Source organism: Tamandua tetradactyla, chromosome 1 (genome assembly GCF_023851605.1).
Source record: "Tamandua tetradactyla isolate mTamTet1 chromosome 1, mTamTet1.pri, whole genome shotgun sequence".
NCBI classification, from domain to species: Eukaryota; Metazoa; Chordata; class Mammalia; order Pilosa; family Myrmecophagidae; genus Tamandua; species Tamandua tetradactyla.
Genome location: NC_135327.1, coordinates 162,993,926 through 163,021,651, shown reverse-complemented (window position 1 = coordinate 163,021,651; position 27,726 = coordinate 162,993,926). Strand labels below are relative to the sequence as shown.

The following is a 27,726-nucleotide window of genomic DNA, read 5'->3' as shown; positions in this document are numbered from 1 at the left end:
AAGAATATTTAATGGTCTTATAAGGCAAGGCTATAAATTTGATTCTTTAATGTTAAGAAAAAATTGTGTTTGTCATCTGAGATTCTGATGTCTCAAGTCTGTAGATATTTTTTTTAATACTTTAGCAAAATTATTTCCAAATCTCTGTTAAGCAGTTTCTTTCAAAACCTAAGTGCAACTTTGAGTATCTGAAGGAGAACCTAAGTATAAAAGAATTACACATTCTCAGTGGCATATTAATTGTGATGCTTTGGAGTTTCCATACTTTTGCTGATTTGAAATTTGTTCTACTTTAATACAGAAAAGCATGATATTTTTCTGTTTGGAAATTAATTCAAGCAGCTATATGAAATTATGAGTTTTTCCATTAAATGTGATATGCTGAATATAACAATTAACTTCATTTGGGTAGAGCTGTGGTGTGAGTGACTATAGTTAATATAAAATATCACAGTCTGGTTTTTGATATAAGACACCTGAAGAGAAGAGCATCTCACTCCCTCCCCCACACTCCCAAGCACAGTCACACATCTCACCCCTTATTTGCATGTTTTAAATTAGCATGTGTAGTGTTGTTTTCACTTTTACAAATCAAGTGGGACATATGTCATAATGTCTTACTCAGAATTCATGTTTTAATGAATAGAACAAGAACTGCATTTGAACTCAAGCTCCAGAAGGCAAGCAAAACAACTGACTTGCGCATTCCAGCTTCAGTGTGTACAATGTTTAATGTGTTAGTCGATGCCAAAAAGCAAAGCACCAAACTCTGTGCCCTGGATGGAGGACAAGAGGTAAGTGAAGTGTCACATTTAGATATGAAGCACAGGGTACCCTGGCAGAGGAAGATGCTATTTCCAGAAGGTACCCATTTGATTGGATTTTAAAAGATCAAGTTCTCAAACACCAATTGTTTGATTTTTTCTTTTCTATGACAATTTAATTCCCACTATACTTTGCTCATGTCAGTTTCATCTTTTTTATTATGAAGACTCTCCTACATTTTACATGTAGCCAATGAATTTCAGATATACCTTTAGCAGCCTAGGTGTTGTGTATTTACATAAACCTTGCTTTTTACAAGCAAATTAAAAAGCTAGAAAGCTACCTGCTTTGTTTATACAAATCTAAAGTATCCAGAGTTTGCATCCATAAAAGCAAGCCACAAAAACTAGCATATGAAATACAAATTTTCCATTTGTTCAAGATCAGGTAGAAACATACTTGAAAACTAGGCCTAGTTCTCATTAGTAAATATTCCATTGTTTTAATTTGATTTGTGTTTTGTTTGGTTTTAAATCAGCAATGCTGTTTTATTTTATCCCATAGTTTATTTTTCTAGAGAGAGGTGTTCGGGTGAAAATGAATCAATTTTTCTTAGATTATCTAAGTTGACACTGTGTTGCCTTTTATTTCATCATAATTATTTTTTCATCATTTCTTTGTTTTTCCTTTGTTTCATTGTCTATTTTCACCCCATGGCATGATCCAGTTTGATAGTCAATGGGTAAGTCTCAATTTTTTGTAAAAGCACATTTTCATCTGAATTACTTTTGCAAATATTTATTTTTTATTTTCATCTTTTCAAAATAAAATTATATAAGTAATTCGATTCTCAGGTTTTTGGCTTCTATTTGTGTGTCTAAGACTAACAGTTTACCATAGCATAGCAATAGCCCAGAGACCTAATAAAACATATGTAAATACTTACGTCTTAAATTATGTCAAGGGGCATATTTCTTCTCTGTTAGGCTAAACGATTTGAAAACTACCCTTACATTTTTAAAGATAAAACTATTTAAAATCAAATTAATTCACCTTCCTTTAAATTAAATTCTGAAAGAGTTTAGAAGCAGACTGAATATTAGCATTTTCAAGATGTTCGTATTTATACGATTATATGCCTTCATTAACACCAGAAGAATTTAGACTTTGCCACTTCAGGTGACATACGTCAGGCTGCTCCTAAATCCTTGGACCAGGGGACCCCACTCAGGTTCGCTTCATGTAGAAGAACCCGATTCTGGATTTCAATGAGATACAAACCCGCCAGTGATGCAGTCTTTCCTCCCACTCACAGCCTGCTAAAGACCCATCGTCCGAGACGAGGAAGGGGCTGGGGCATGAGGTCTCCTCTCTCTTCCCACAACCCCCTGGAACCTCCAGGAACAAAGTTTGAAAACCTTGATACTTAATGGATTGGCTAGATTATCTTCCCTTTTTTGTAAATCAAAAGGACTTTGTGCTCTACAATTCTTGACAAGTCTTTGGGTTGACACCTGGAAGCCAAACTCAGGGCAACTTTGCTGGGCTAACAATTCTCATTCAAGCACAAGAACTTAGGTAACTGTGAAAATGGACAAATAGGTCCAGAATTTGTGAATTTCATACTTACGTTATTCAGAAACAAATAGTAGATATTTGTCTATAATTTATATTGTGTGTCTAAACATATTTCCTTCTTTGAGCAATACAGGGAAAATATGTATTTCTAGTACCATGGCAAACATCCTTATCGATATATTAAGTAACTGATATGTGAATGTTATAGAATGTTCAGTAATTACTATTCTCTGATCACTTACAACATGATTCATTATCTCTAATTATCTGAGTAGGCAGCAGGCTTGGATACCAATGGCTTCTATCCACCTGCTCAGGTTTCTCAGTACCCAGATGTAAGCTTTTGATTGTCTGCTGGAGAATATTATCTTAAGTCTCTTTATAAGCTCACCCGTTTTTTATCTGGTTCATAGAATCATCTTGCCTCTTCCCATTAATACTGGGTTTATCCATTTGTTCTTATTTTAACATACAGGCATCTAGTAAATACTTGTTAAATAACTGATTGAATGATTTATTGTCACTGCATTAAAAATCCTTCCCTGTAAGAAACATCTCACTCTGGAACTTCAAAAGAAAAGCAGCCACATGCACAAATGACAAAACATTGTTACATTTTCAAATGATTCTTTACATTAGTAGGTGAATGGTTTTGAAGAGTAATCTGCCGTTCATTATGGCTGCACCTGTACCTTCTCACTAGAGACAATTAGTTTCCCACCACTTTCACACAATTAATATAGTTCAAAATGTGCAGGTGTAAAACCCATTAGCAACCTTGAAAAGTGGTAAACAAGGATTTCAGTGCAAAAGAAAGATTTTATATATTGCTTTTTTCCTCTCGTAAACATATCCACGTAATTGCACAGACTTTCCCTCTCTGTGTACGAGATAAATTTTGAAATTGTCCCAAATTAGCAAATAACATTAAATGCACAGGTGAGCCGTTTGGACCCCAGCATATAGAAAGCAGCAAATAAAGTTGTTGAGAAAACTGGATTAATAAAGTTGTTGAGAAAACAATTTGCAACCATGTAAAATAGCTATAGTAAATAAGTATATCTAGCAGAGCTTTTTTTAATAAAATATGTGGAAATTACCTCTCAGAAAGCGCTAACAAATTTATTTTATTGTCATTGCTGGAATGAAACCTTCCTGATTCCTTACCCATAACAATGCTGCCCCTCTATGCTTCTAAATTATTTTGTTTCCTTACGTGGCCATGATGATGCAAACACGCTCTGTTGCAGCCCAGAATAGTGTTTATTGAAGTGATAAGTGAGCAAATGACCTGTTCAGGAGACAGCTGTATGTAATGACTCAGCATTCTCGGACTAGTTCCTCAGGGACAGATGTTGAGATCATAAAATCAACACCATGTTTAGAATCCTCCTTATCCATCACCACAAAAAAGCATATGACGCATGGGCTATAGGCATTCATGTACCCTCAAAGCCACTTTGGCCCGTGGTCCTGTCCATGGAAGATTGAAGCATGGGGCAACTCAGGAGCATCTACTTGTGCAGGGGTTATTCTCAATTGAAATGCCCCAACTTCCAGAACATCCTAATACCATTAAAATTCATCCCAAGAAAAGGACCAGAGTTTTTTAAGAATAAGGGGTTATGTTGACATTTGATTGGTTCTTCATTTTTGGAGGGTTTCCCTGAGAACAATGAGGTGAAATGATCATGTTAACCTCAAGTGTAGAAAGGCCAGGACTTCAGACCTGTGTCTGATCTCTGAATTCCCTGGTCTCTGTGAAGTAAAGAAATATGATTCCTGAATGGTTATCTTCATGTAACCTCAGAGCTGTGGGCTGGAGAAGCAAGGTACAAAGAATTTGCTTTTGTGGGCAAATGTTGGGAGAATTAGTCTCGAGCCCTGGAGTGTACCAAAGCCTTGTATGTAGGATTATCAACCAAACTTGAAACTATCCTGATAAGAATTTTATAGATTTTTATTGGTGAGAACAAAATAAACTTTCTAAACTTCCTTCCCTCTCTCCCTTTCTTTCTCTGCTTACGGCTAGGTCAGTTATCAAAAAAGACAGTTGTCTAAGGGTTTTGCAATATAAGAGAATTTGATAGCTCCTAGGTCCATTGGCTTCCTCTGCCTCTCAATAAAATGGTATAAAGGCTTTCTTTAGTCATTTTAGTCATCCTTTGATTTTAAGAATTGCCAGAATCGCTCCAACCCAAATGCCTAAAATGTAAATATGCTATTATTTTATCTCCAATAGTCTTCTAATGACATTTGAATGCTTTTGAGTTAAAAAAGAAAATTTATGACAAATGGAGATAAATATCAAGGACAAGACATGTTTAAAAACACAGAACCATTTAGAGTAATGGGCACCCCTGGATATTCTGGGGTACCTTCCCCTGGTGAGAGGGAGGTGAGAAGTTTGAAGGCCATGTCCTGAATCCATTTCCGGATCTACCTCAGAGAGGAGCTCAGTCTGCTATTTAATTTTCTCTTCTGCATAGACACCAAGTACAGAGAGAGAAGAATGTGAAAAGAGAACAGCAGAGAGCAAGAAGCACAGCGGGGCTCATTTGCATAAGCTCTTCCACCCCTGAGTCAGCTGTACAGCTTGCAGCCAGAGCTGGGGGTGGGGTGGGGTGGGGAGAGGGCTTTTTTTTTTTTAAGTGTGTCTGTGGGGGACTTACCCATGCAGATCAGTCTATGTGTCAAATTCTTCAGCTGGCCTCAGAGGCATGTTCATTTGAGGGCCTGCCTGGCTGAGGAAGTTATTGACAATTTAGGCTAGATCAGGAACTCAGCTGCCAGCTAGCATTTTCAGACCCTTTTTCTTCTTTATTTTCCTCCATTTCCTTTTCTTCAAGCTATTGCAAAAGCAGAAGTGTCAACACTGCTACAATAGAAACCTACACTCTGTGTTTTCGTTCCACTTGTCCTTTGGGAAACACAAGTTTGGGAATTGGTAAGATTTTAAGTGAGACACACGAATGTTACTGGGCGAAATGTGTTTAGGAAGCTCCAGGTCTATGTCTGGTTAACTTCAGACCATTTGTCGTCTTACGCACAGACGCCGAATAAAAAGGGGGAAAAAAATCACATGCTCCAAAATTATGTCTCCTTTCTTTATTATTTATGCAAGTAGATGATGACCACTTGTAACTGTCAGAGCCCATGGGGGAAAAATCATCCCCGTGAATTCCAAAGCGCGTCAAAGATGATGTTTTGTTCTGTGTGAAAACTTTGAGACATGTTTTCAGAAGAAGAAAAAAATAGCTTTCAAAAACTTACATCTTAGGAAACCATTCAACCAGCAGCTGTTAAGTTGGTCTGATGTTTATACTGACCTGAGTACTTTTACTCCATGCATTATGTTAGCTGTTCCAAGAAGCCTTGAACCATCAAGATAGGGTTAGTCTTTACAAGTCCCATTTTCTGTGAAGTGGCTATTGGGGATAATCTGCCGTCAGATAAATGCTTCTAAAGGAAGAATTACTGTTTAAATGGATGTGCCTTCGCACACTGTAGAAGCCCGAGCTCCTGCTAATTTAAGAATGGAACTCTCTGGTATTCTCTAAACAAAGCAGAGAGAGAGTCTTTCAGGTTTATTTTAAATGCATCTTTTTTGTATTTATTTAAAGGCGTCTTTTTCATGAGGAAGCAGGAATAAAACTATGGGGAGTGAGTGCCGTTTCATTATACCTTTTATGGCCTATTAATTTGTTACCATCTATTCACTTTGTTGATGAAATTTTAATTTTGCCCTTGCTTGAGCATATTGTAAGAATTGTATAAACTGCTGCTCCCTGTGCTGACAAAAAGGTCCTTTTAGAATGAACAACTGGGAGCTCATTTTATTTCTAGAGCACATTTAAAATAACTTATGAATGAGAGTTGTCAGACATGAAATGCTGTATTAATTAAATCTTTTTCTAGTCTTTTTGCTTCTCCAGCTAAACCAACCCTTTAGAAAAATACAGGGCCACCTTAATTATAGAGGAGAAGACAAAAAGTACCCTTCACATTCCTCTGCCTGAATAAGAATAAGAACTCAGTGCATCTAAATAATAACCCCATTAGCTGCTTAACTCAACAGTGTACATGGGAAAATTCTCAAACCACAATGGAAAAAGTGTTGACTGGGTGGATCGTTTTCAAGATTTTGTTCTTCTAATGTTCAAAATGATCATTTTAAGTTAATCTGATACGTGATAACTAGCAGCATTAAAGCATTTATGAGCTAAGACAAAAGTTTTACGTCCATATCAACTAATGCGTTTTTGTCTTTTACTATCTAGCAACAGTACCATTCAAAAATAGATGATTTGATTGACAGCACTGTAAAAGAAATCATTTCACAGCTAGTGTCAAAGGTAATGTATTCTATTTTGACCTTTTAAATCAAATTAAAAAATAATTTCCACTTGAGAATTTTTAGAAACATCTCTATTATGTTTCTAAATATCTACTTGATAAATCTGTAGTTTTAAAAATAAATGCAAGGGAATCTCACATTTTAAGAAAAGTTGTGAGCAAAATGGAATATGAGCACTCTTTGTCAACAACTTTTGGTTTTGGTTTATAATGAATTTTAGCTTTTCTTGTGGATGTTACCCTTTCGAAAATGACTCTTTCAGTTATGGTTTATTAGTTTACATTCATGTTCTTTATTTGTTTTAATTCCATGGCTGATTTGAGTAGTCATCAGTCCTTTTGGTTAGCCCACTTGTTGGGATGACAGCACTGGGGCTCCAGAACCGGTTTCAAAGGCAGGAAAGGAAAGCTGACGGGATGGTGTCTGAGGTTCTCCACCACAGGAGTCTCCCACCATTTCCTGTTTGAAGCTCCGAATATATTTCACAAAAGCTATGGTCTTTAATTCTGCAAATAGAAATGAAGCTTGAATGGGTGTGCCCTTTGGGAGAGGTTAAGAAATTATTTAGAACTCCAGGAAGGTATAACTGACTGCAGTGGGTGACATTTGAGATCAGGAATTGATGGGAGGAGAGAGGCTTTGAGACCACCAGGAGCTGAGTCAGGGTGAGGAGAAAGAATGGATGTGCTCTTCAATTTAAAACCATGCTTTCAAAGATTATTTGTGGTATAGGAAAGGTTTCATAATATGATATTAAATGAAAAAAGATAAATATTTGAAAATGGAAAGTATGATAATGAATTTGTATCACATAGAGAATATTCTGTTAGACTGAATAACAAAATGTTAAGAGAGCTTTTTTCTGGTGGCAGGATTATAGGTGATTTTTGTTCCATTCTTCAATGTTTTGTGTATGTGTGTTTTCCAAATTCTCTAGTGACTGATTGAGGGGAAAAACAACCACCAAAAAAGTGTTCTTAGACTAGCACCACCTCACCAGCTTGTGTTTGTTCTCATAGTGACTCCCACCACTGTCCAACACACACACACTCACAAGCACATGGAGAGGAAAAAGAATTGTAAAGAAATTATCTGGAAAACTGGGTAAAAGGTAAACCACTGGAGAATTGTGTTCCTTGAGGAAGAATGGTCAGATTTCAGCATATCAACGTGTAGCACAGCATGGTCAGCCCACTAAACTGAAATAAAGCCCAATGCTGTACCTTCTTTCTCTGTGAAGCAACCAGGAAAATTTTATCCAGACTATAACTTTGCCATCAGCACAGTTGTCCCATAGAAGTTACCTTTTGTACAGTTTGCATACCAGGAATCACTTGGGCATGCAGTTGATAAACGGTTAACAGGGCAGCAAGGGGAAAAGTCCATCTGGTTTTTCAGGGGTGAGGGGTGCAGAGGAGGCAAACAGAGCTGCATGTGATGTCTACATTCATTTCTGGCAAAAAAGAAGCTAGAATTTTTCCATATCAAATGCATCTGGTTAATTGAAGAAAAAATGTATATCTGAATTAAGTAAGGAAAAGATGTCTCAAGATGAGAACTGTCTGCTAGGATAGGAATGTTCCTTCTGCCAGTACAGTCGCTAGTAGCTGCTTGTGGCTGTGGACCCCTTGAAATTGTGTCTGATGCCACTGGGAAACTGAATTTTTAATTTTATTAATTTTAATTAATCTTAATTTAAATAGCCGCATGTAGCTAGTGGCTATTGTATTTGGAACACAAGTCTAGATTATAGTTTTTCTCTACTGTCAAATAGCACTTATTTATCATTTTTAATTCCTCAGTTGAAAAGCATAAATTGACTTGATAAGTTAAATCATCCATCTTTTTAAGCTTCCACAGAAGATGACAATAAATTATGATTTTGATTTTCCTTGAGAAAAAACTTCTCACAATACAATGGTTCTTAAATGTTAGTAAAGCTAAAAATTACCTGGTGGCTTGTTAAAATACAGAGTCCTGAGCCTGAGGTTATGAAATAGAGATCTGGGGAAGAGAAGGGGTAGGAATATGCCTGTTTAACCAGCCAACAGGATGATTTTGATGTAGTGATCCTAGGCGCCACCCCCCACGCCCTGCCCAAGAAACACTGCTCTGATGAATCTCCACTCAGGCTGACATGTACCTACCTCTAATCTTAAGTTCATTTCAAGACAAAACAACCCAGAAGATAGCATCTCCACATTTGTTCAGATAAGAAATGATTTTCTTGAAAAGGAGATATTTATGACTATGAATTTATGAATTATGAATATGAAGTACCTACTGTGAAACAGCCATTGTACCTATATTCTTTCATTTAAACCTTCCAACACCTATGAAATGGACCGTCTTATCCCTGTTTTACAGATAGGAAGGTAACTTCATAGTAGTTCAGTAAACTGACTAGGGTCACACACCTAATAAGTGAGAGAGTCAGCATTCAAACTTCTGAGCTTCGGGTCCCTATGACATTGCACTTACTAAGTCCAGATCACCAGAAATCAGCAATAAGCAATAGAATAAATTAAAATATGCCACTTCTATGGTAACTGTCTTTACCAAAGAGTGATGTCCTAAACATTTTGATAGCGTAGTAATTAACTCAATATAACATAGATGAGTAGAATAGGTTGTATTCAACTATTATTGAATTGTGTTATATCTCAACTATTTTCTCCTATATTTTAATTGTTCTGTTTATTTTGATAAAATTGATTACATTTAGATAAATAAGAAGCCAAACTTCCTTCTTTTTACCTCTCCTCTTTAATTCCACCCCTGTTCCTCTCCTTATTCTCCCACTTTTCCTCTCAAATAATATGAGAGTAAGCCAGGCTCTCAGTCTCACACAGCATTTAACTGCATGTGTCCCCACTGCACACACATTTTAGGTGCCTAGAAAAGGTCTTGACCTTCCTTCCCTGTGTCCTTCTCTCCTCACCTAGCAGCCAAGTGATCATGTTCTTGGGCTTCCACTTTCAGTCTTCTTTTGCTTTCATTCTGCAAATTTTTGTGACTCCACACTTCTGGCTTTAACTATATACTGATGATTTCCAACTCTATACCTAAGAGGCAGTAGGGTTTAAAGCCCCACTTCAGACCACACTTCCTGGGTTTAAATCCTGACTCCCACCACTCTGGTTGTTTGACCTTGGGCATGTTACTGTCTGTGCCTCAGTTTCCTCACCTATAAAGTAGAGGTGATGGTAGTATCTATTAGTAAAGATTAAATAAGTTAATATTGTTAAAGTGCCTGGAACAGTGGCCAGCACATTGTAAGTCCTTCTTAGGTATTAGGTGATGTTTGTTTTTATTTTTGTTCTGGTTTTCATTATTATCACCCACAAACCCATATTTCCAGCAGCCTCCTACACATCTCCATGAGCTCAGTGTCTGAAAAGACACCCCCATCACCCCACCCCGAGCTTGCTTCTTGTTTTGTATTTACTGTCCCTCTTAGCAGTACTGCTCACCCAGTTGTGAAACCTCTTCGTCCCAGGATTGCCATCATCCTAGAACCCACTCAAGCTTTGCACCCAAGATATGAATAAGGCCTACTAAGTCAATCTTCTTATCACCCTCTTCTAGGTGTTAGTCAGGCCCACTTCTTCAATTGTTGGGATCCACTAAGGTCCCCCCCAAAGGACATGCTCGTCTTAATCAACATTCTGTGCATGTGAACTCATTTGTAAATCGGACCTTTGAAGATGTTATTAGTTAAGGTGTGGACTCATTTGTGTATGGGAACTTTGAAGATCCAGTTTGAATGAAGTTAAATTGAGCCAGGGTCATCCTTAATCCAAACGACTGGAGTCCTTACAAGGCAGAGGAAATTCCGATGTAAACAGTAGAAGCTAGAATTTAGAGGAAACCACAAGTAGGAGAAGCCAGAGACAGAGAGAGAGTTCTCCATGGAACAGAGAATTGTCAGAAAGCTACCCTCAGAACACTTTGGAGAAATCATGGTCTTGCTGATACCTTGTCTTTGCACTTAGAGCCTCCAAAACCATATGACACAATAAATTCTAATTGCTTAAGCCACCCATTCTATGATATCTGTCATAGCATCCCTAGCAAACTAAAGCATCCATTTAAACTCTTACCTCATTGGTCCCCTCCCATTCCCCCAGTCAGCTGTTCACACACCTGCCAGGGTGACTTTTCCAAAATAGAAATTTGGTCATTTCTTGCCATTGCTTACTACATTGCAGAGGTTTCCAGCTGCCTATGCCATCATTTCCTAAAGTGTGCCTTCAGTTCCCCTTTCCCCCTGAGTTTGATTGATGTCCCATAAGAAGAGGCTGTTGATGCATTTAGGAAATGCTAGGTTCCTTAAGGTACCTGACAATAAGTGTTTGAGAATGCAGTGTCTCCGCATTTAGCCTGCCCTGGGATCTTTTACATTAAAATTCTTAATAACTTGCAAGAACACTGTTTGTGAAAGGTTGCACCAGAAAAGAAACTTTTTAGCATCACCTGCAAGTCCCTTCACAGTCTAATTACTCTTGTCTCTCTGATGCACTCACCTGATGCTCTAACTCTTCCAGAATTCTAGTGGTTTCACAATGATTCGCACTTCTGTGCCTTTTCACAAGCCTGCCCCTGCCTGGAGAGCCCTTCCCTCCTTCCTCTTATGCGTCACCTGGAAAACTCTTATTATCCTCTCTTTCCACTCTTTCCATGCCCAGTGCCTTGTGTGCACATTTCCGCTGGCATTTCCACATAGTTGCATGTCTGTCTCCCATCCTACAGCCTGTACAGGAATCTTACTCTCTTTACCCCTTGTGCTTAGGACAAGGTTTATTATATAACAAACACTTGGCAAGTGGCTGCTGAATGAGTGACATTAAGAAAAAAGAAGGCATATCTGGAAAATGTTAAAGAAATTTGCTGTGGCCTCAGTTCTCTGACTCTGGTCTAACCATAACTTGGAACATGGAATGAAATACTTGGCACAAGATTATATCCTATGACTGGGTCCCTAATGATAAAGGACAATACAAAAAAAAAGAATAGAAATCCATGGCCATGAGGCATTGTAGAGTTGTACAATGCAGCTGTGTGCCAGGAACTGTGCTGAGCAAAACAGACTAGGTCCCTGCCCAAAGGGTAGCTGTTGATCCCTGAGAGAGTTGCACTAACAAATGTGAAATTGCTCTCTGACAAAAGTGTTATACAGGAGAGCCTACAAGAGAATGGTTGGTCTTGGTCTAGTCAGGGAGAGCAGGAAAATCTTTCCCCAGCAGTGAATCTTGAGCTGAGTTCCAAAGGATGAACAAGTTACCATGAGAAGGGCTAGAGTGATTAGGTAGTAGAGGCTGCAAGATTTGGTGCAAGATGAGGCTGCAGATATGGGCAGAGGCTTGTAAGGCTATGTTAGGGAGTTTAAAGTCTTTATCCTGAGAAAATGGGAAGTCACTGAAGGACTGGGGGGTGTGAAGTAGGCACTGGAAATTAATCCAATCTGTAGCAAGCGTATTAGAAGGAGGGCCAAAGTTAATGCAGGGAAAAGAATTAGGAGGCTGTTAAATTGGCCTCAATATCTGTGAAAGATCATGCTATTCCATTGGGCTAATTCAAAACATTTAAGATGTTCAATGGATAGGGATTAGTAATGGAAGGTAAAGGCAAAGTATTAAGGATTACTTCTAAATCAATGGCTTAAGGCCCAGGATGGATATTTGTGCCGTTCACTGATGTGGGGAACTCTGGAACAAGAACAGATTTGGAGGACCAAATGACCATGATGGGTATATTGGGCACATCGAATTTGAGACATCTAAGGGAGGTAATGTCAAGGAGGTATTCAGATATTTGGGTCTAGGGTTCAGAACAGGGATATGGGCTCAAAATTGTAACGTGATTATAAGACTTCAGCAATTAAAATGATTCTATTTCAATAGCTCTATAGGAGCTTGCAGAGGCAGATGTGCTATTACTGGAATCTCTATAGAAGAAATGGAAAGCAACCTTAAAGTAAGGGGTAAAAAGATACTTCTGGCCAAAAAGCGGCTTAGTTAGTTTCTACTGACAAAAAAAATTTGAGAGGATGAACTTTAAGTCTTGCCAAATGAAGAGTACAATAAATATCAGATTTCTTGCCTTTTTATATGAAAAATAATTAAATCAGCCAAACTATGGGAAGGCCAGTCTTCCCATTAATAGCTAGATCCAATTGCACAACCCAATTTCCTCATCAAAAAAGGAGCGATATTGGATGAAAAAATATCTACAGCCTTTTCCCAGCCTAAAACTAAAATTCTGGCTTGTAATTCTGTATGGAGCTTGCTGAGGGCCAGCATCTTTTTTACCCAGTTCCAGCACACATAGCATGATAGGGCTGGAAGAAGACCCTGAGATCATCTAACAGGGACTTTTCAAATAGTTTTAGAGTTTCTGCAAATATGTCTTAAGTGACAACCCAAAATAAAATACCTATCACAGAAAAGCTGTTGTGGTTGGGGAGGGTTGGAAGACTTGAAGCCCTGCCTATGCGGCCTCATCTTCCAAGGCAAGCCTGATCACCAGAGTCCACCCCATTGTCCTGTCCTCTCAAGGTCACATGGTAAATAGCAACAGAACCAAGATCTGAGCCCTGTGGCTCCTGCGTTTGTGATCTTTCTGTTACATGGAACTCAGCAAGATCTGAGAGGAAGAGAGTGGCAGCTTCAACCTCCAATCTTCTCATGTCTCAATTGCATCCAGGTTTTACTCACCAGCTTTGCATCCATCCTTTGCTGTCTGTTCCATGCACACATACTCACTGTGGGATCAGCTGGGGCAGGCAGTCTATCTAGTACAGCACCTGGTAACCCAGGTAGATGAGAATGGAATTCATCATATGTAATGATGAGGATACTGAAGCAAAACTAGGAGGGCTGAGAGTGAGAATCAACAGAGCAAAGAATTAAGAAAAATGACAACTCACACAATGAATACACTCTTATAATAGGGGCTCAGTTTAAAGGTCATAGAAATAATAATCATCTTCTTAGATCCTCAATTATTGCAAAAGAGTTTTAAGAAGATTATATACACTTTCTCTCTGATATATATGCACACAATTCTTTCTGATAACCTGGAATATTTCCTCCTGAATTTCTCTGAAGAATAAGATGAACAGAGGACAAATCCTACATGTATCTTGCTGCTTAGATAATTCATTAAAATTTCACTTCAGTCAAACTGGTGAAATTAATGTCATTAAATTTATTTGTTTAGATTAAGACTGTATATTCACATATAATCAGAAGGCCCTGGTTCAAATCCAAGTAGTGCTCAAAAGAAATCACACACACTATCAGAGAAGAAATACAAAGGAAGATAGGTCAGTTTATTTATGAGATGGAAAGGAAAAGGAAAAGTGAGTTAAGTGGAGAATTGAACATCTGGGCTAGGTGTGCTGTTTCGAAGGTTGTCTGGCATACCTTGTGAAACAATATGTGCTGTGAATAGAAATGTACTGTTAAATACTATGCATTCTTAATATAGATATGCATAATTGGGAAGGAATTTCTAGGATTCGTTGGAACAAAGCTTCAAAGAAGGCTTGAGTTCATAGAAAAGAGGGAAGAAGACAAGACAATTGCATTGTATCATAATTTTAATGTTAGGACTCAGAGAAGGAAATCTATTTTATTCCAGTCCATGACATTCTGGTTCCATATGGGTTTTTTGCAATACTAATTAGTCCTGATCTTACCAAAGATAAAATATTTTACCAATAGGTATCCTCACTCCACCCCTACTGGAAAAAAACTACTTTTTCAGTGTAATTCTTAAAAAAAAAAAAGACCGCTAAACATACTTTTGCAGACAGTCTTATACTTATGGATGAAGTCTTTTCAGTGAAAGTTTCTATAATCTGCAGTATAAATGATGCAAGTATCCCTTGTTTATTTCATGAAATGTCAAAGCCAATATAGTAAAAACTGTGTGTTTTGGACCTATCAGTCAATAGCTGGAACCCTCCCCAACACTTCTTAGAATTTGTGCTTCTACCTCCCATATGTGTAGGAAAATGAACTTTATATCCTGTTAAAATTCAACAGGAAATTTAAGCCCAATATGCCTTGTGGCATCACTTCATATTTCAGTGTACGAGTCATTTTTAAGTGCTTTCATCTTTAATTTCCTTGAGAGTATGCATCGTGAGGTAAAGTCGGTAATTACCCAAACAGACATTAGGTGTTAAATATTATTCAAACAAACCCAGTAAATGGCATCCACAATAAAGACCAGGGAAACAAAGAAATTACAGTGTTCATTCCAACTTGACACCCTCAGGAGAACAGAGAGCACAAGGCAAACCCATAAGTATTTATGTATTCCCCGAGCTGTACAGAGAAAGTTCACAGGAAGCAGTTAAAGACACAGCAACTAAACCCAGCACTTAACTGGATTTCTTTGGAATCTTGCTGTTTTGTGCAATTACAAGCCAAATGGAAAACATATTATTATTAGTCAGTCTTGAAGTTAATTGAGTTTGGTTTTTAATGTAGCTTTTTTCTTGTAGCACATATGCTTCAAGAAAATCTTAAAAAGGAAACTTTCTTGTATGGCTCAGCTGGTTGATCCTGGAGGTGCTGTCACTATTCACTGTAAGCAGGTAGAGTCCCTGCTGGATTGTGCCACCCCAGGGACCATTTGAGTTAGGGAAGAACACAAGGAGAGGCTCTCCATACATACTTGTTAAAATGGAGACAAAGAATGTTGTGACATGGTTGCAGTAAGCCACCAGCCCATGCATAGGACTTACTCTATAAACCCAATGTTGCATCATGTTTTCAGGTGAGGCTGCCAGACCAGACACCAGGATAGGGAAACTTCTGACTTAAGTTCATTGACCAGTAGTCTTCCCCAAGTGTCCGCCATTTTGTCCACTCCATTTCTGCTATCCTGTGGCTCAGCTCAGGTGCCACCTTGTAAATGAAAGTAACCCAGCATTATGGGTTGGACTGGATCCCAAAAAGAGATATGTTACAGTCCTAACCTCCAGTGACCTTATTTGGAAATAGACTATTTGCTAATGTGCACAAGTTAAAACAAAACTGAATTGGGGGCCAGGGGGAGGGTGTGTATGGGTGGTCAGTGGTAGAATGCTCTCCTGCCATGCGGAAGACCCCGGCTTGATTCTGACCCGTGCACCTCCCCCGCCTTTCCCCCACACTCACAAAAAAAACTGAATTAGAGTAGATGCTAACCCAATCTGACTGGTGGCTTTATAAGAAGAGCAGGAGACCCAAGTACATAAGGACAATGTGAACACAGCAGCAAGACTGGCATTTTGCGGCTATCCACCAGCATGCCAAGACTTGCTGACTGGCCCCAGAAGAAAGGAGGAAGCGAAGCATCCCCTCTAGAGCCTTCAGGGAAATCATGCTCATGCCAACACCTTGATTTTAATCTTCTGGTCTCCAGAGCTGTGAGAGAATAAATTTCTGCTGTGTTAAGCCCCTGGTTTGCCGTACTAGGAAACTACTGTAATACACCCAGTCTCCTCCAGCTAAAGTTGTTTGTTTCCTCCTCCAGTTTCAGTTACACTATTTGTCCATCTATACTTGTCCTTAACATTTTCTGCCTTGTTTCCTGGTTATTTGTGTACATGTCTGTCTCTCCCACTAGTTTGTATGTTCCTTGAGGAAAGAGTCTAAGAAACACTTGTATTTCTGTATTTCCTACAGTAGGGCCCAGATAATGATAATTTTAAAAATAGTGTTTATTGAGCCCTTATTATGTGCTGGGTACATTACATACATCATCTCATTTAATCCTTACACCTCTATAGCATAAGAGAGAAGAACAGGGGCTCTAGAATAAGACCACCTGTGTTCAGATCCTTTCTCCTCTACTGTCAGCCAAATGAGCTTGAAAAGACAGGATTCCAGTACTAGTCTTCTGACGCACAGCCTGAACTCTATTCTACCTCAGTAAATATTACTTGAATTAAAATAAACCCCTGCAGGTGATGACAGTGGCTCAGTGGCAGAAGTCTTGCCTGCCATGCTGGAGAAGACCCGGGTTCGATACCCGATGCCTGCCCATGTTAAAAAAAAAAAAAAAAAAAGAAATAGACCCCTGCGTTTATGACCAAATGCACTGTGACTCCTTACCAATAAAGAACTCGAAGGCTACCAACCATCGACTTCGGACTAGGTATTTAGGTTTTTAGGCTTGTATAATAGATAGTAACCTAGCTAACCATAGTAATCATATTCATTCACTCCCTTTCTTTACTATATTGCCATTTTCAAAGGTCTTTCACATAAATCATTTCCACTGATCGTCACACTCCCCTTCTAAGGTGGGAAGGACAGCTGTCATTTTCCCCAGCTAGAGAAGACTGCTGTCTCACACCCAGAAAGTAACCGAACCGTGACTTGCACTCAGGTCTTCTAAGCCCATCCACAGAGTTCCTGCCTCAGTCCTGCCTTGGTCCTCAGCTTGTGTCTCTGTGAAGACACAGAAAACCAGGTGCTGTGCTAAGCCGTCTCTGGTTGAGGTTGTCTGGTAACCATAGAGATTGTCGCGCTCCTCGTAGCAAATGAGATCACCCAGCACACCCTTGCTCTCAAGTTTTGAGTTACAAGAGAGGAGGCATTTTCCACAGAGGGCCATTAAGTTTGGAATTCCCTTCCCCTGGTCTGGCATTGCCCTGGGGTTTTGGTCTTCTGGGTCTTTGCAAACCACATCCCCAAGTTAAGTTAGCCAGCTGTGCTTGGTAAGAAATCCTAATGGGCAGGAAGAAAGTGTTCAATTGACTTTTAGTTGTGAGTAATTTGTAATTTTGTGGTTTTTTGCTGTTTGTGTCCCTTAGGATCACTGTACAGCCATACATGATCTTCCTTCTTTAAAAATAAAATGTCAGTCAGCAGTTTCCATGATTTTGTTTCTGTGTTCTTACATCATGTCGCAAATGATGTGATGGAGAAACCTACAGGGAAGTTTTTGTTTCTTTGTCATAAACTATTTTGCAGTAATTGATCAGCCATAGAGAAAAGATTATCTCCTGTGCACTTGCAGTGAGTTCTGTGGTCACCAGAGACCAATAAGCTGTGTCCCTAGAACTATTATCACTTTGTTGAAGAAGCTGCTATGTGAACAAAAACCAGTCTTCGTTAATTTCCCCTTTCGTATTTAAAAAACCTGTCCATATTTTCCCTTTGGGAGTGTATAATTTGTCAATAGTGCATATTATTTTAGTTTGAAAGAGGGAAGATGTAGGGTGGTATGTCTTTATTAACATCTCTTATTCCTTTAAGCTCATGCCAGACCTGAGTTTGTTTCTATGCAATAAAATAAAGTTCTCCATATTTTTGTATTATATTATGTTTATTTGTCCTTCATTTCCTAGAAAGAGAGCATTTTAGCAACGAGAAACACTTTTGAGACTAATTTGAGCTCCCTTGTTTCCCTCCTCACCACCTGATTTTACTGATGATGGAACTGAAACCTGCGAGGTGCCGTGGTCCATCTGAGCCCACACAATAGTCCAGGCAGAATCAGCCTGTGCATCTTCTGTCTAGTGCTCTTTCCATTGCACCATGTAGTGTGTGTATCTTTTTTAGCTCCTCAACTACTTTGTGAGCTTCTGAACGCAGCAAGGACCCTTGCATCCTTATATGTCCCAATTAGAAGTGCTTATGAATTAATTAAGGTGGGACTTCATTTCAATGTTAGAACAACTCGGAATTTTATACTTCCCTTTTATTATCTGTTCATTTTTATGCAACCTCCTGTGTAGATGTAGAAAAAAAATTGGGGATAATCAACTGTTACATGATAAAAAGGAATTTGATTATGCTTGATGACTATTGTTTTTATGCATCTATATTGAAATTGAAAATTATTTTGAGGAACAGTCTCTTGAACTGAAATCTATTTGTTAACGGTTTGAATGATCTCACATATATTGTGACTAGACTTTGATTACACTATTTAAAAGAATTATTTTAAAATTCTTGTGTATTGTTTGAAGTAGTAAGAAGGGAACTTAGAGTTCATCTTAAAAATGAAATAGTAAATCATGGCAAGTGAACCCTCAGCTGTCATTTTATTCATTGTGGATTTTTGTGCCATGGGAGAAGTTGGTTCAGGAATTGTTTGCCCTGTTTATAAGTTTGCATGCACAGTAATATTCTAAATTCTCACTATCAACTGTGTTATAGTTTATTTCAGTGTTGGAAGGGGTACTGTCTAAGTTGTCAAGGTATGATGAAGGCACTTTCTTTTCATCCATTTTGTCATTCACTGTAAGTATTTGAATGAGTTCTCTTCTGTATTTTAACCGTTGTCAGAACTTATGTAATAGTTAAGAAAACAATTCTCATAATTATCTTTTTCTTTCCCACATAAGGTGAAAGCGGCTGCAAAATATGTTGATGTTCCAGTAAGTATTTTTTATCTGCTTTTTAAAACCATATATAACTATTTTTTAATAATTGCAGTTCACTACAGATTTATTTCAAATTTTTAAACCATGCCATTCCCTTAGGAAGTTTATTTTCCTTAAGCAAATACTAACCCTCATAACAAGGCTTGGCAAAATTATTTCAGTGTACTTTTTCTATTGTAACATGGGGACTTTCCTTCATCAAGGTCATTTTATCATGAGAACATGTCCCCCCAGTTACAGAGGTTAAAGGTAGTTATGGTACTTTAGGACAGGGTAGAAAATGTCTTATACTATTTATAGAAAATGACTCATCCTCTCTTCCCTTTATGTGAGTGCTGTAAAAGGTTTCCTACAGGCATTAAAATAGCAATAAAGAAGAGCAAGATAAATCAGAGAACTAGTTTTCTAAATACAAAAACATTATAAATCAGTACTCTTCACTTATTTTGTCACTTGATTTTTTACAGCATCCTGAAAACAGTTATGAACTGTTGTGAAAACAGTTCATAACTTAAATATTTGTTCAAAAATTAAGAAAACATGAGAAGAAATTATGACACAATTTTTTAAATTCACATGAAATAACTAATGAGTTAGTGTAGCATTTTTTTAGCAATCATAATAACAAGTTTGTTTTTCCCTTTTATTCTACTATCACGTAGTAGAGTAAAATAATCATAGATCATAATCAAGATCTAAATAATGTGTTCTAGTTAATCATATATTTTGACATATGTCTCAATTTTCAAAGAATTAGAGCATAATGAAAAAGTACTTAAAATGTGAAAGTAGATGAAATATTACTTCTCTTGTCTTTGATTAAGACAGTACTTGATATTCTAGCAAGCAGTGGGAACAACCAAATCAATAGGCTGAGCCCTTGATCTTGGGGTTCACCCCTATGAAACTTATTCCTGCAAAGGATAAGCTAACCCTACTTATAATTGTACCAAAGAGTCACTCCAGAGAACCTCTTTTGTTGCTCAGATGTGAACTCTGTCTCTAAACTGACATGGCAAGTGATCTCACTGCCCTCCGCCTCTATGTGGGACATGATTTGCAGGGGTATAAAGCAACCTGGCAACATGGGACAGAAATCCCCGGATGAGATAGGACCCAACATCAAGGGATTGAGAAAACCTTCTTGACCAAAAAGGGAAAGAGAGAAATTAGAAAAAACAAAGTGTCAGTGGCTGAGAGATTTCAAACAGAGTCAAGAAGTTATCCTGGAGGTTATTCTTATGCATTATGTAGATATCCCTTTTTAGTTTATGGTGTATTGGAGTGGGTGGAGGGAAGTCCCTGAAACTGTAGAGCTGTGTTCCAGTAGCCTTGATTCTTAAAGATAATTGTATAATGATAAAGCTTTTACAGTGTAGCTGTGTGATCGTGAAAACCTTATGTCAGAGGCTCTTTTTATCTAGGGTTACTCATCACGGACAGATGAGTAAAAAATATGGATAAAAAATAAACAAATAATAGGGAGAACAAAGGTTAAAATGGGTAGATGAAAATACTAGTGGTCAATGAGCGGGAGGGGTAAGGAGGATGGTATGTGTGAGTTTTTTTCTTTTTTTCTTTTTTATTTCTTTTCCTGGAGTGATGAAAATGTTCTAAAAATGATAATGGTGATGAATACATGACTGTGATGATATTGTGAGCCATTGATTGTACGCCGTGTATGAAAAGTTTGTAGGTTAAGAATATATGTTTGTATGTTAAGTTTTATCAATAAAAATATTAAAAACATGAAAGACAGTGCTTGAGGAATGTAACAGCTCCAGATCACCATTATGAAAATTAGCTACTTAGGTACAGGCAAGCTTTTTATATTAGTTGTAGATGGTGATTCTCTTTAAATTGCATAAACATATTCTGTACTAGATAGCCCTCAAATCCATTGCTACTTTAGTTAGAAATAGACATTTTACATGAAAATGTTGTGGATTTTCTGCCTCTGCATAGGGTTCCTATGGAACTGGTTTTTAATTTTACAAGTGACTCCCAAAGAAGTCTTGGCATATTTCTTTTCTTGTACCTACAGTCAGAGAATCAGTGCTGGATAATAGGCAGAACTAATCACAAATGTAGTCTCCTGCAAAGCAGTAGAACAAAAGTAGAAGATTTTGTATTTGATATCTTCAAAAGAGACAGGTAATCAGGGAGACATCTGAATTTTACTGAACTTTCTGACACATTTTATATAATATGGTTTTGTCTTTATTTCAAATTACAAATGGACTGGGACACCGTACTAATTCCTTTTCTTAGAGTTTTTAAGGTTTTCATTTTACCCTGCACTAGATCTGAGCCCCATAGAATTTCAAAGTTTTTTTAGAATGATCTGGTCACTCTCCTTCTCATTGCATAACCCTATCCTCTAATAATCCTCACAAAGAGTCACGTGGATTCTGTTTAATTTTGTCAGTGAATAATGATAACAGACTCACCATAAGGCAATCTCTTCTTACGTATAATGAGTTGAAAATCTGTACCTCTCTGAATTCTACCATTAATCCTGGTTCTAATTTCTCTTCTCCTTGATAGCCCTTCAAACATTTCATAACAATTATCATGCTTCCTCTTTCCAGAGGTTTGATGGCTATTCACAGGGATGTATTGTCTGAAGATTCTCTTTTTCTAGAATAAACCTCTGTAGTTTCTTCTCTAAACCCATTAATGAAATATTTTTAACACATCTTAAGTGCTAGAGAGAGCATACATGATGAAAATGTGCAACTTCTGCCCTCAAGCCATTCACACTCTAGGGCAAAAAGAAGTAAATAGGTATCATCATAACAACTGCTGTAGTAAAGAAATGAACAAAGTGAAAATGGGAACATAAAAGAAAGTGCTCCCAATCATACCCATCTTCTAGATGAATTCGGTGTACCAATGCTGCTATTAAATCACGATGCCCGCTCCCCCCCCCCCCCCCAGCAGAGCATACCATAGCGTAGATGTGGTCTGGCCATAACGTATTAATGAGGGACAAGTCCCTCCCTTGGATCTGGACTTTACACTTCTATTACTGATGCCAGCAAATATTAACTTCAAAAACTATAGGGTGCTCTTGGCTTTATTGTTTTCTATAACCAAACTCCAGCAAGTGTGCCTCTCTGAAGCAGTCTTTTCAGGAGAAGCTTATGAGGAAAAAAAAAGAGTACTTATTCACTTTTCACAAAAATTAACTCAAAATGGATCATAGACCTACTGTAAAAAGTAATACTATAAAATTTCTGGAAGAAAGCATAAGAGAAGACCTATGTGATGATGGGTTTGGTGATGAGTTTTTAGGTAGAACACCAAAAGCATCATCCATTAAGGAAAATTTGGTCAGTTGGATTTCATCAAAATTAGACTTCTGTTCTGCAAAAGTCACTGTTAAACGAGTGAAAAGACAAGTACCGAACTGGGAAAGAATATTTGCAAAACACGTATCTGACAAAAGACTTGTATCCAAGATAGACTAAAGACTCTTAAGATTCAAAAGCAAGAAAGCAAACTAGCCAATTTAAAAATGGACAAAAGATCTAAACAGATGCCTCACCAAAGAAGAGATCCAGATATAAAGTAACTATATTAAAAGATGGTCAACATCATTTGCTAATGGGGAAATGCAAATTAAAACAATAAGATACTACCACACACCTATTAGAATGGCTAAAATAAAAAATAAAAAATTTTTTAAAATGCCAGAGACCCGGGTTCAATTCCCGGAGCCTGCCCATGCCAAAAACAAACAAACAAACAACAACAAAAAAAACTGGCAATAACAAAATGCTGACAAGGTTGCAAAACAATAGGAACTCTGATGCATTGTGGGTGAAAAATGGTGCAACCACTTTGGAAGATGGTTTGGCAAGTCTTACGATACAACCCAGCAACCATGCTCCAAGATATTTATCCAACTCATTTGAAGACTTATGTCCACACCAAAACAAGCAAACAAATGTTTCTAGCACCATTGTTCATAAATCGTCAAAAATTAGAAGTTTGTATTTCTGTAGGTGAATGGATAAACAAAAGAGTGGAACATCTGTACAGTGGAGTATTATTCAGAAAAAAGAAGAAGCTGTCAAACTATGCAAAGATATGGATGCATATTAAGTGCACATTGCTAAGTGAAAGAAGCCTGTCCAAACAAAACTTCATAATGTATTTTTCCATTTATATCACAGTCTAGAAAAGGCAAAACTAGAGAGATGGTAAGCAGATTAGTGGCTGCCAGGAGTTTAAGATCAGGGTGGGTTGAATAGGTGAAGCACAGGGGAACATGAAACTATAATTATAAAACATGACACTAAAAATCCATAGAACTTTACATCACAAGGAGTGAACTTTAATGTATCCAAAATTTTATAAATCAGTTATAGGGTCATAGGACTCAAGGAAGAAAAGGAGACTATGATAAGAGGATCTAACTGTATTGCAAATGTACAAAATAGCCTCACTGAAGGGAGTGGGGGGAAATGTGTTCATCTAAGTAAAATTGGAAGTGAAATCTGTAAGACTAAAGGCAGATTGAATTGTAAATAAGCACTGCGTTTTGGTTTATAAACTTTTTTCACACAGATTAACAATTCTGAAACAGATGTATATGTATACTAAAATTGAACAACTGAGTAAATGGATGGTGTTGGTGGGAGCTAAGTTTCTCTATGTTGGAGTAGGATGTTAGAGATAAGCAAGGGGAGGAGGCTGGGGTAATGGATTAGAGTTGAACATAATCAGTGTGAACTCACCTTTAGCTAAAATAGAGGTGGTGACATATAGAAGCATATATGTATATACACAGGTTAGTAGAACACATACTGTCCTACTCTTTTAGTAGAGAGAACCTACAAGCAATAACACCCTGGTAGCAACAAGCACACCTACCACCTAGATCTTGGTTTCCAATCTCCGATAAAAGGAACCAAGGCTCTTAGAGAAATGGTTGATTCTGGAAGTGGGCCAGAAACTGTACAAGATGAACCTGGAGCATCTTGTAGTGACAGAAAATAAGGAAGTACTTGTAAAACCTACAATGAAGGGGTTGGGGAAAGTCAAAGGGACATGGGAGTCAACTGAAAACTCTCAATGGCCAAAGCTGGAACATTTAGAGTACTATTGGATCATAATTCGAGATATAAAATAAATATCCATAAGTCCATACTGATATAAATAATTAAGTAAATAAATAAATGGGGGAGAAGAGACAAGTCCCCCAAAGAAAAATATCCCAATAAATTTATGTAGATAATTTGCCCTCAAGGAGGTGTTAGATAACTCCCCACTCCTTTGTGTTGAGCTGCACATAGTTATTTTCTTCTAAAGTACAGTATGAAAAGGGGTAGTTTTATAGTGGAGAAATCTGACAAACATAACCAGTTTATCACAGCCAATGTTCAGAGTGATAAGTTATGTTAATAGTATGTGTTCTTGATGTGATGTGATGGAAATGACACTGTACCCCTATGGTCTTCCTCCAGAAAACCCATAATTTCAGCCTAATCATGACAAAAATATCAGACACATCCTAACAGAGGGGTAAAATATCTAACCAGTACTCCTCAAAATCATCAATGTCATCAAAAACAAGGAAAATCTAAGAAACTGTCGCAGCCAATAGGAACCTAAGGAGACGTAGCAAGTAAATGTAATGTGGTATCCTGGATGGGAATCTGGGACTAAAAGAAGACATTGGCTAAAAATGAAGAAAATCTGAGTAAAGCATGAATTTTCATTAATAATAATGTATTGTTACTGGATCATTAATTGTAACAAATATACCAGAGTAGTAAGACATGTTAATAAGGGAAATTGAATGTAGGGCACTTGGGTATTTGTTTTAAAAATGATTTTTAAAAACCTGCACTGGTCCAAGACTTATAATACTTGAGTTTTGATTCCATTTATGCTGCTGTATGAACTTGAGCTAAATCTATGCCCTTAGACAACACTTCGTTTAAGTGGCCTCAGTTTAGTCATCTGCAAAATGCTTGAAGAAGCTATATAAACTGTAAATCCTTCTAACGGCAGTGTTCCATCATTCTCTTAGCTCTCAATGTCTGTTTGGTTCCATGCAAGAGACTAAAAACCCAAAAATCTCATCCAACAATGAAGAGGAGATGAAAAGATAGAAACAAAATTATGTGGAGATTCTCACCTGCCATACCGGAGACCCAGGTTCAATTCCTGGTGCCTGCCCATGCAAAAAAGGGAAAAAAATTCTGTGGAGAAAGGAGTAATACTTTCTAGCATACTCTCAATCCTTGGAACATAATAAAAGCTAAAAAATAGAAAAAACTGTTTCTATAAAGTGAAGCATTAGAAAAATACAATTGTCTTTGAAATTAAGTGGCATTCCAAATGCAGAAGAGAAGAAGGAATCATGTTCCTAGAACATACTAGATTGTCAGACATTCCTTATAAGTATAGCACAGTTGAAGATGTGTAAGAGTTAATAACAGAAAATTACTCATATCAAGCCACTTAAATATTATGCATTATGAACATAGTCTTATGTGTCTCTGTAATATTTAAATTCCATGGCACTTCTTTATCAAAGAAAAAAAACACATCATACATAGTATAAGAAATATCAATAGGGCGATGTACCAGTGGCTCAGTGGCAAAGTTCTTGCCTGCCATGCCAGAGACCCGGGTTCGAATCCCAATGCCTGCCCATGCAAAAAAAAAAAAAAATATATATATATATATATATATATATATATATATATATAAATCATATATATATATCAACATATTCCAGAACAGAAATGAATTCCAGTGTTGCATGCAGCCCCACAAATAAGCTTATAGGATCTTTTGTATCTTTCCAATCAAGGTATTGAACTCTGGCCTTCAGGGCAGTTTGTTAGGTTTGCTTTTAAACAGCCTTATCATTGGGAGGAGTTCCCTTTAGAGTTACACAGTTCATGCCCCATGATAGAACCTTGGAATGTTCACTTTGGCAGAAACCTTAGACATATGAGAAAAGATTTAGAAGGGTGAGTCCGTCCTGTCCAACAGTAACTTTGAAGAAAGTAATTCAGATCTGGGTAGGTAGCTAGTGTATTAAGTATGGGACCAGGGAAGAAATGTTCACATTAGCTTTACAGATAGGAGCACTAGAACAAACACACACAAAAAAAAATTTAGTAGGGTTAAAGTATTATATTAAAGCTAACAACAACCAAGAAAATCTTTTAGCTACCTGTGTGATAGGAAAGATAAAACTGAGAGCAACGTATGCTACATTGTGTGAAAATCATGTGAGATGATAATGTGGAGTAGCTGTGAAGAATATAAATAAAAATGTGCAGACTTGTGGAGGCAACACAACAACACACAGAATGCCTGCATCTGAGCCCCTGCTCCATTGCTTCATTTAATATCTATATAACCTTAGCCATGAGTTTCTTCAGCTATAAAATAGAGATAAACCTCTTATAGGCTTATTTTGAATATGTGAAGCACTTTTATGCACAGTGTAATTAGTGTATAATAAATGTCAGTTATTCTGTATTATTGTGGTTTATATTAAAATCTAATTTCCAGATTCTAGAAAAAAGTTATTCTATACTCCTTTGCAGAAAAATCAAATTTGTATTATTTTAAGAACAGCACATGCCTTTTACTTTACTTCCTCCTATAAAGAACAGTCAGGATAGTTGAGGGGATCTGGGAATACTGACTTACAAAGGAAAAAAGGAAATGGGAATGGGGGTGCAAGGGTAGTTCAGTGGTAGAATTCTCGCCTGCCATGCAGGAGACCCAGGTTCGATTCCTTGCCCATGCACTTCCCAAAACAAACAAAAATCGAAAATTCAACAAATGGTGCTGACATAACAGGGTACTCACATGGAAAAAAAAGCGAAATGTGACCCCGCCATATAGCATACCAAAAATAAAAAGAAGAAGAAGAAAATGGGAATGTTATCCTGAAAATGAGGAAAAATCTAAGACGCAAAATAGCTCTCTTCATTATGTAGAGTTCCCATTCAGAAGAAGCAGCAGCCACAATCTACCAATCAGGAGAATAGAACTAGGCAGGGTGATTGAAAACTTCTGGGAGACCGCACTGAAGTCAGTGTAAGAAAAACTTTTTTAAAAATTAAGTTGTTTCTATTATAGCAGGGGCTACATCATCATTTGCCAGATGTGATCCTGGAGATTCCTGCCTTTCACAGGAAATAAAAAGAATCCTTTTTGACACTGATTCTGGAATTTTGTTCTATTTTATGCCAAAAATCCTATTAGTTTATTGGCTAATTTGCTGTGTGTGCGTGTGTGTTTATGTGTGTGTGTGAAATGCCTATTAAAACTGACCTGATGACATCACCACACATACTGCCTCTGATCTCTGTGCTGGACACTGAGATACCACAGCTAAGGAGATCTGTAGGATATGACAAGGATGACTGTGACCAAAAAAGATGAAGAAGCCAAGGAAAACCTGTCCCCGCTGAGGGCTTCACAGCCTTGGTGCCTCGTCCTGGCTTCTGCCCAAAGAGAAAGATGGAAATGGCTTTACTTCCTCATGTCTTCATTAGTAATTCTGTCAAATGCTCTCTCATCTTTATGATACTTGCCTAAGAGTTCTAGTCTCCAATTTCCACACCTGCTTCAGAATGACACCATTTCC

General features: G+C 37.6%; 1 protein-coding gene across 15 annotated transcripts in view; it reads left to right on the top strand.

Moving 5' to 3' along the window:
- The window catches only part of CADPS2 (calcium dependent secretion activator 2), a 617,203-nt gene that overhangs the window by 557,372 nt on the left and 32,105 nt on the right, over window positions 1–27,726 (top strand). For 12 of the 15 annotated variants that reach the window (XM_077120033.1, XM_077119348.1, XM_077119865.1 and 9 more), the window contains 5 exons: window positions 647–794; window positions 1,493–1,507; window positions 6,624–6,698; window positions 18,868–18,951; window positions 19,056–19,088. In XM_077120033.1, coding sequence (XP_076976148.1) covers window positions 647–794; window positions 1,493–1,507; window positions 6,624–6,698; window positions 18,868–18,951; window positions 19,056–19,088 — 355 coding nt within the window. The remainder of the gene's footprint in view (window positions 1–646; window positions 795–1,492; window positions 1,508–6,623; window positions 6,699–18,867; window positions 18,952–19,055; window positions 19,089–27,726) is intronic. The other 3 variants (XM_077119365.1, XM_077119482.1, XM_077119528.1) reach the window with 1 other exon arrangement.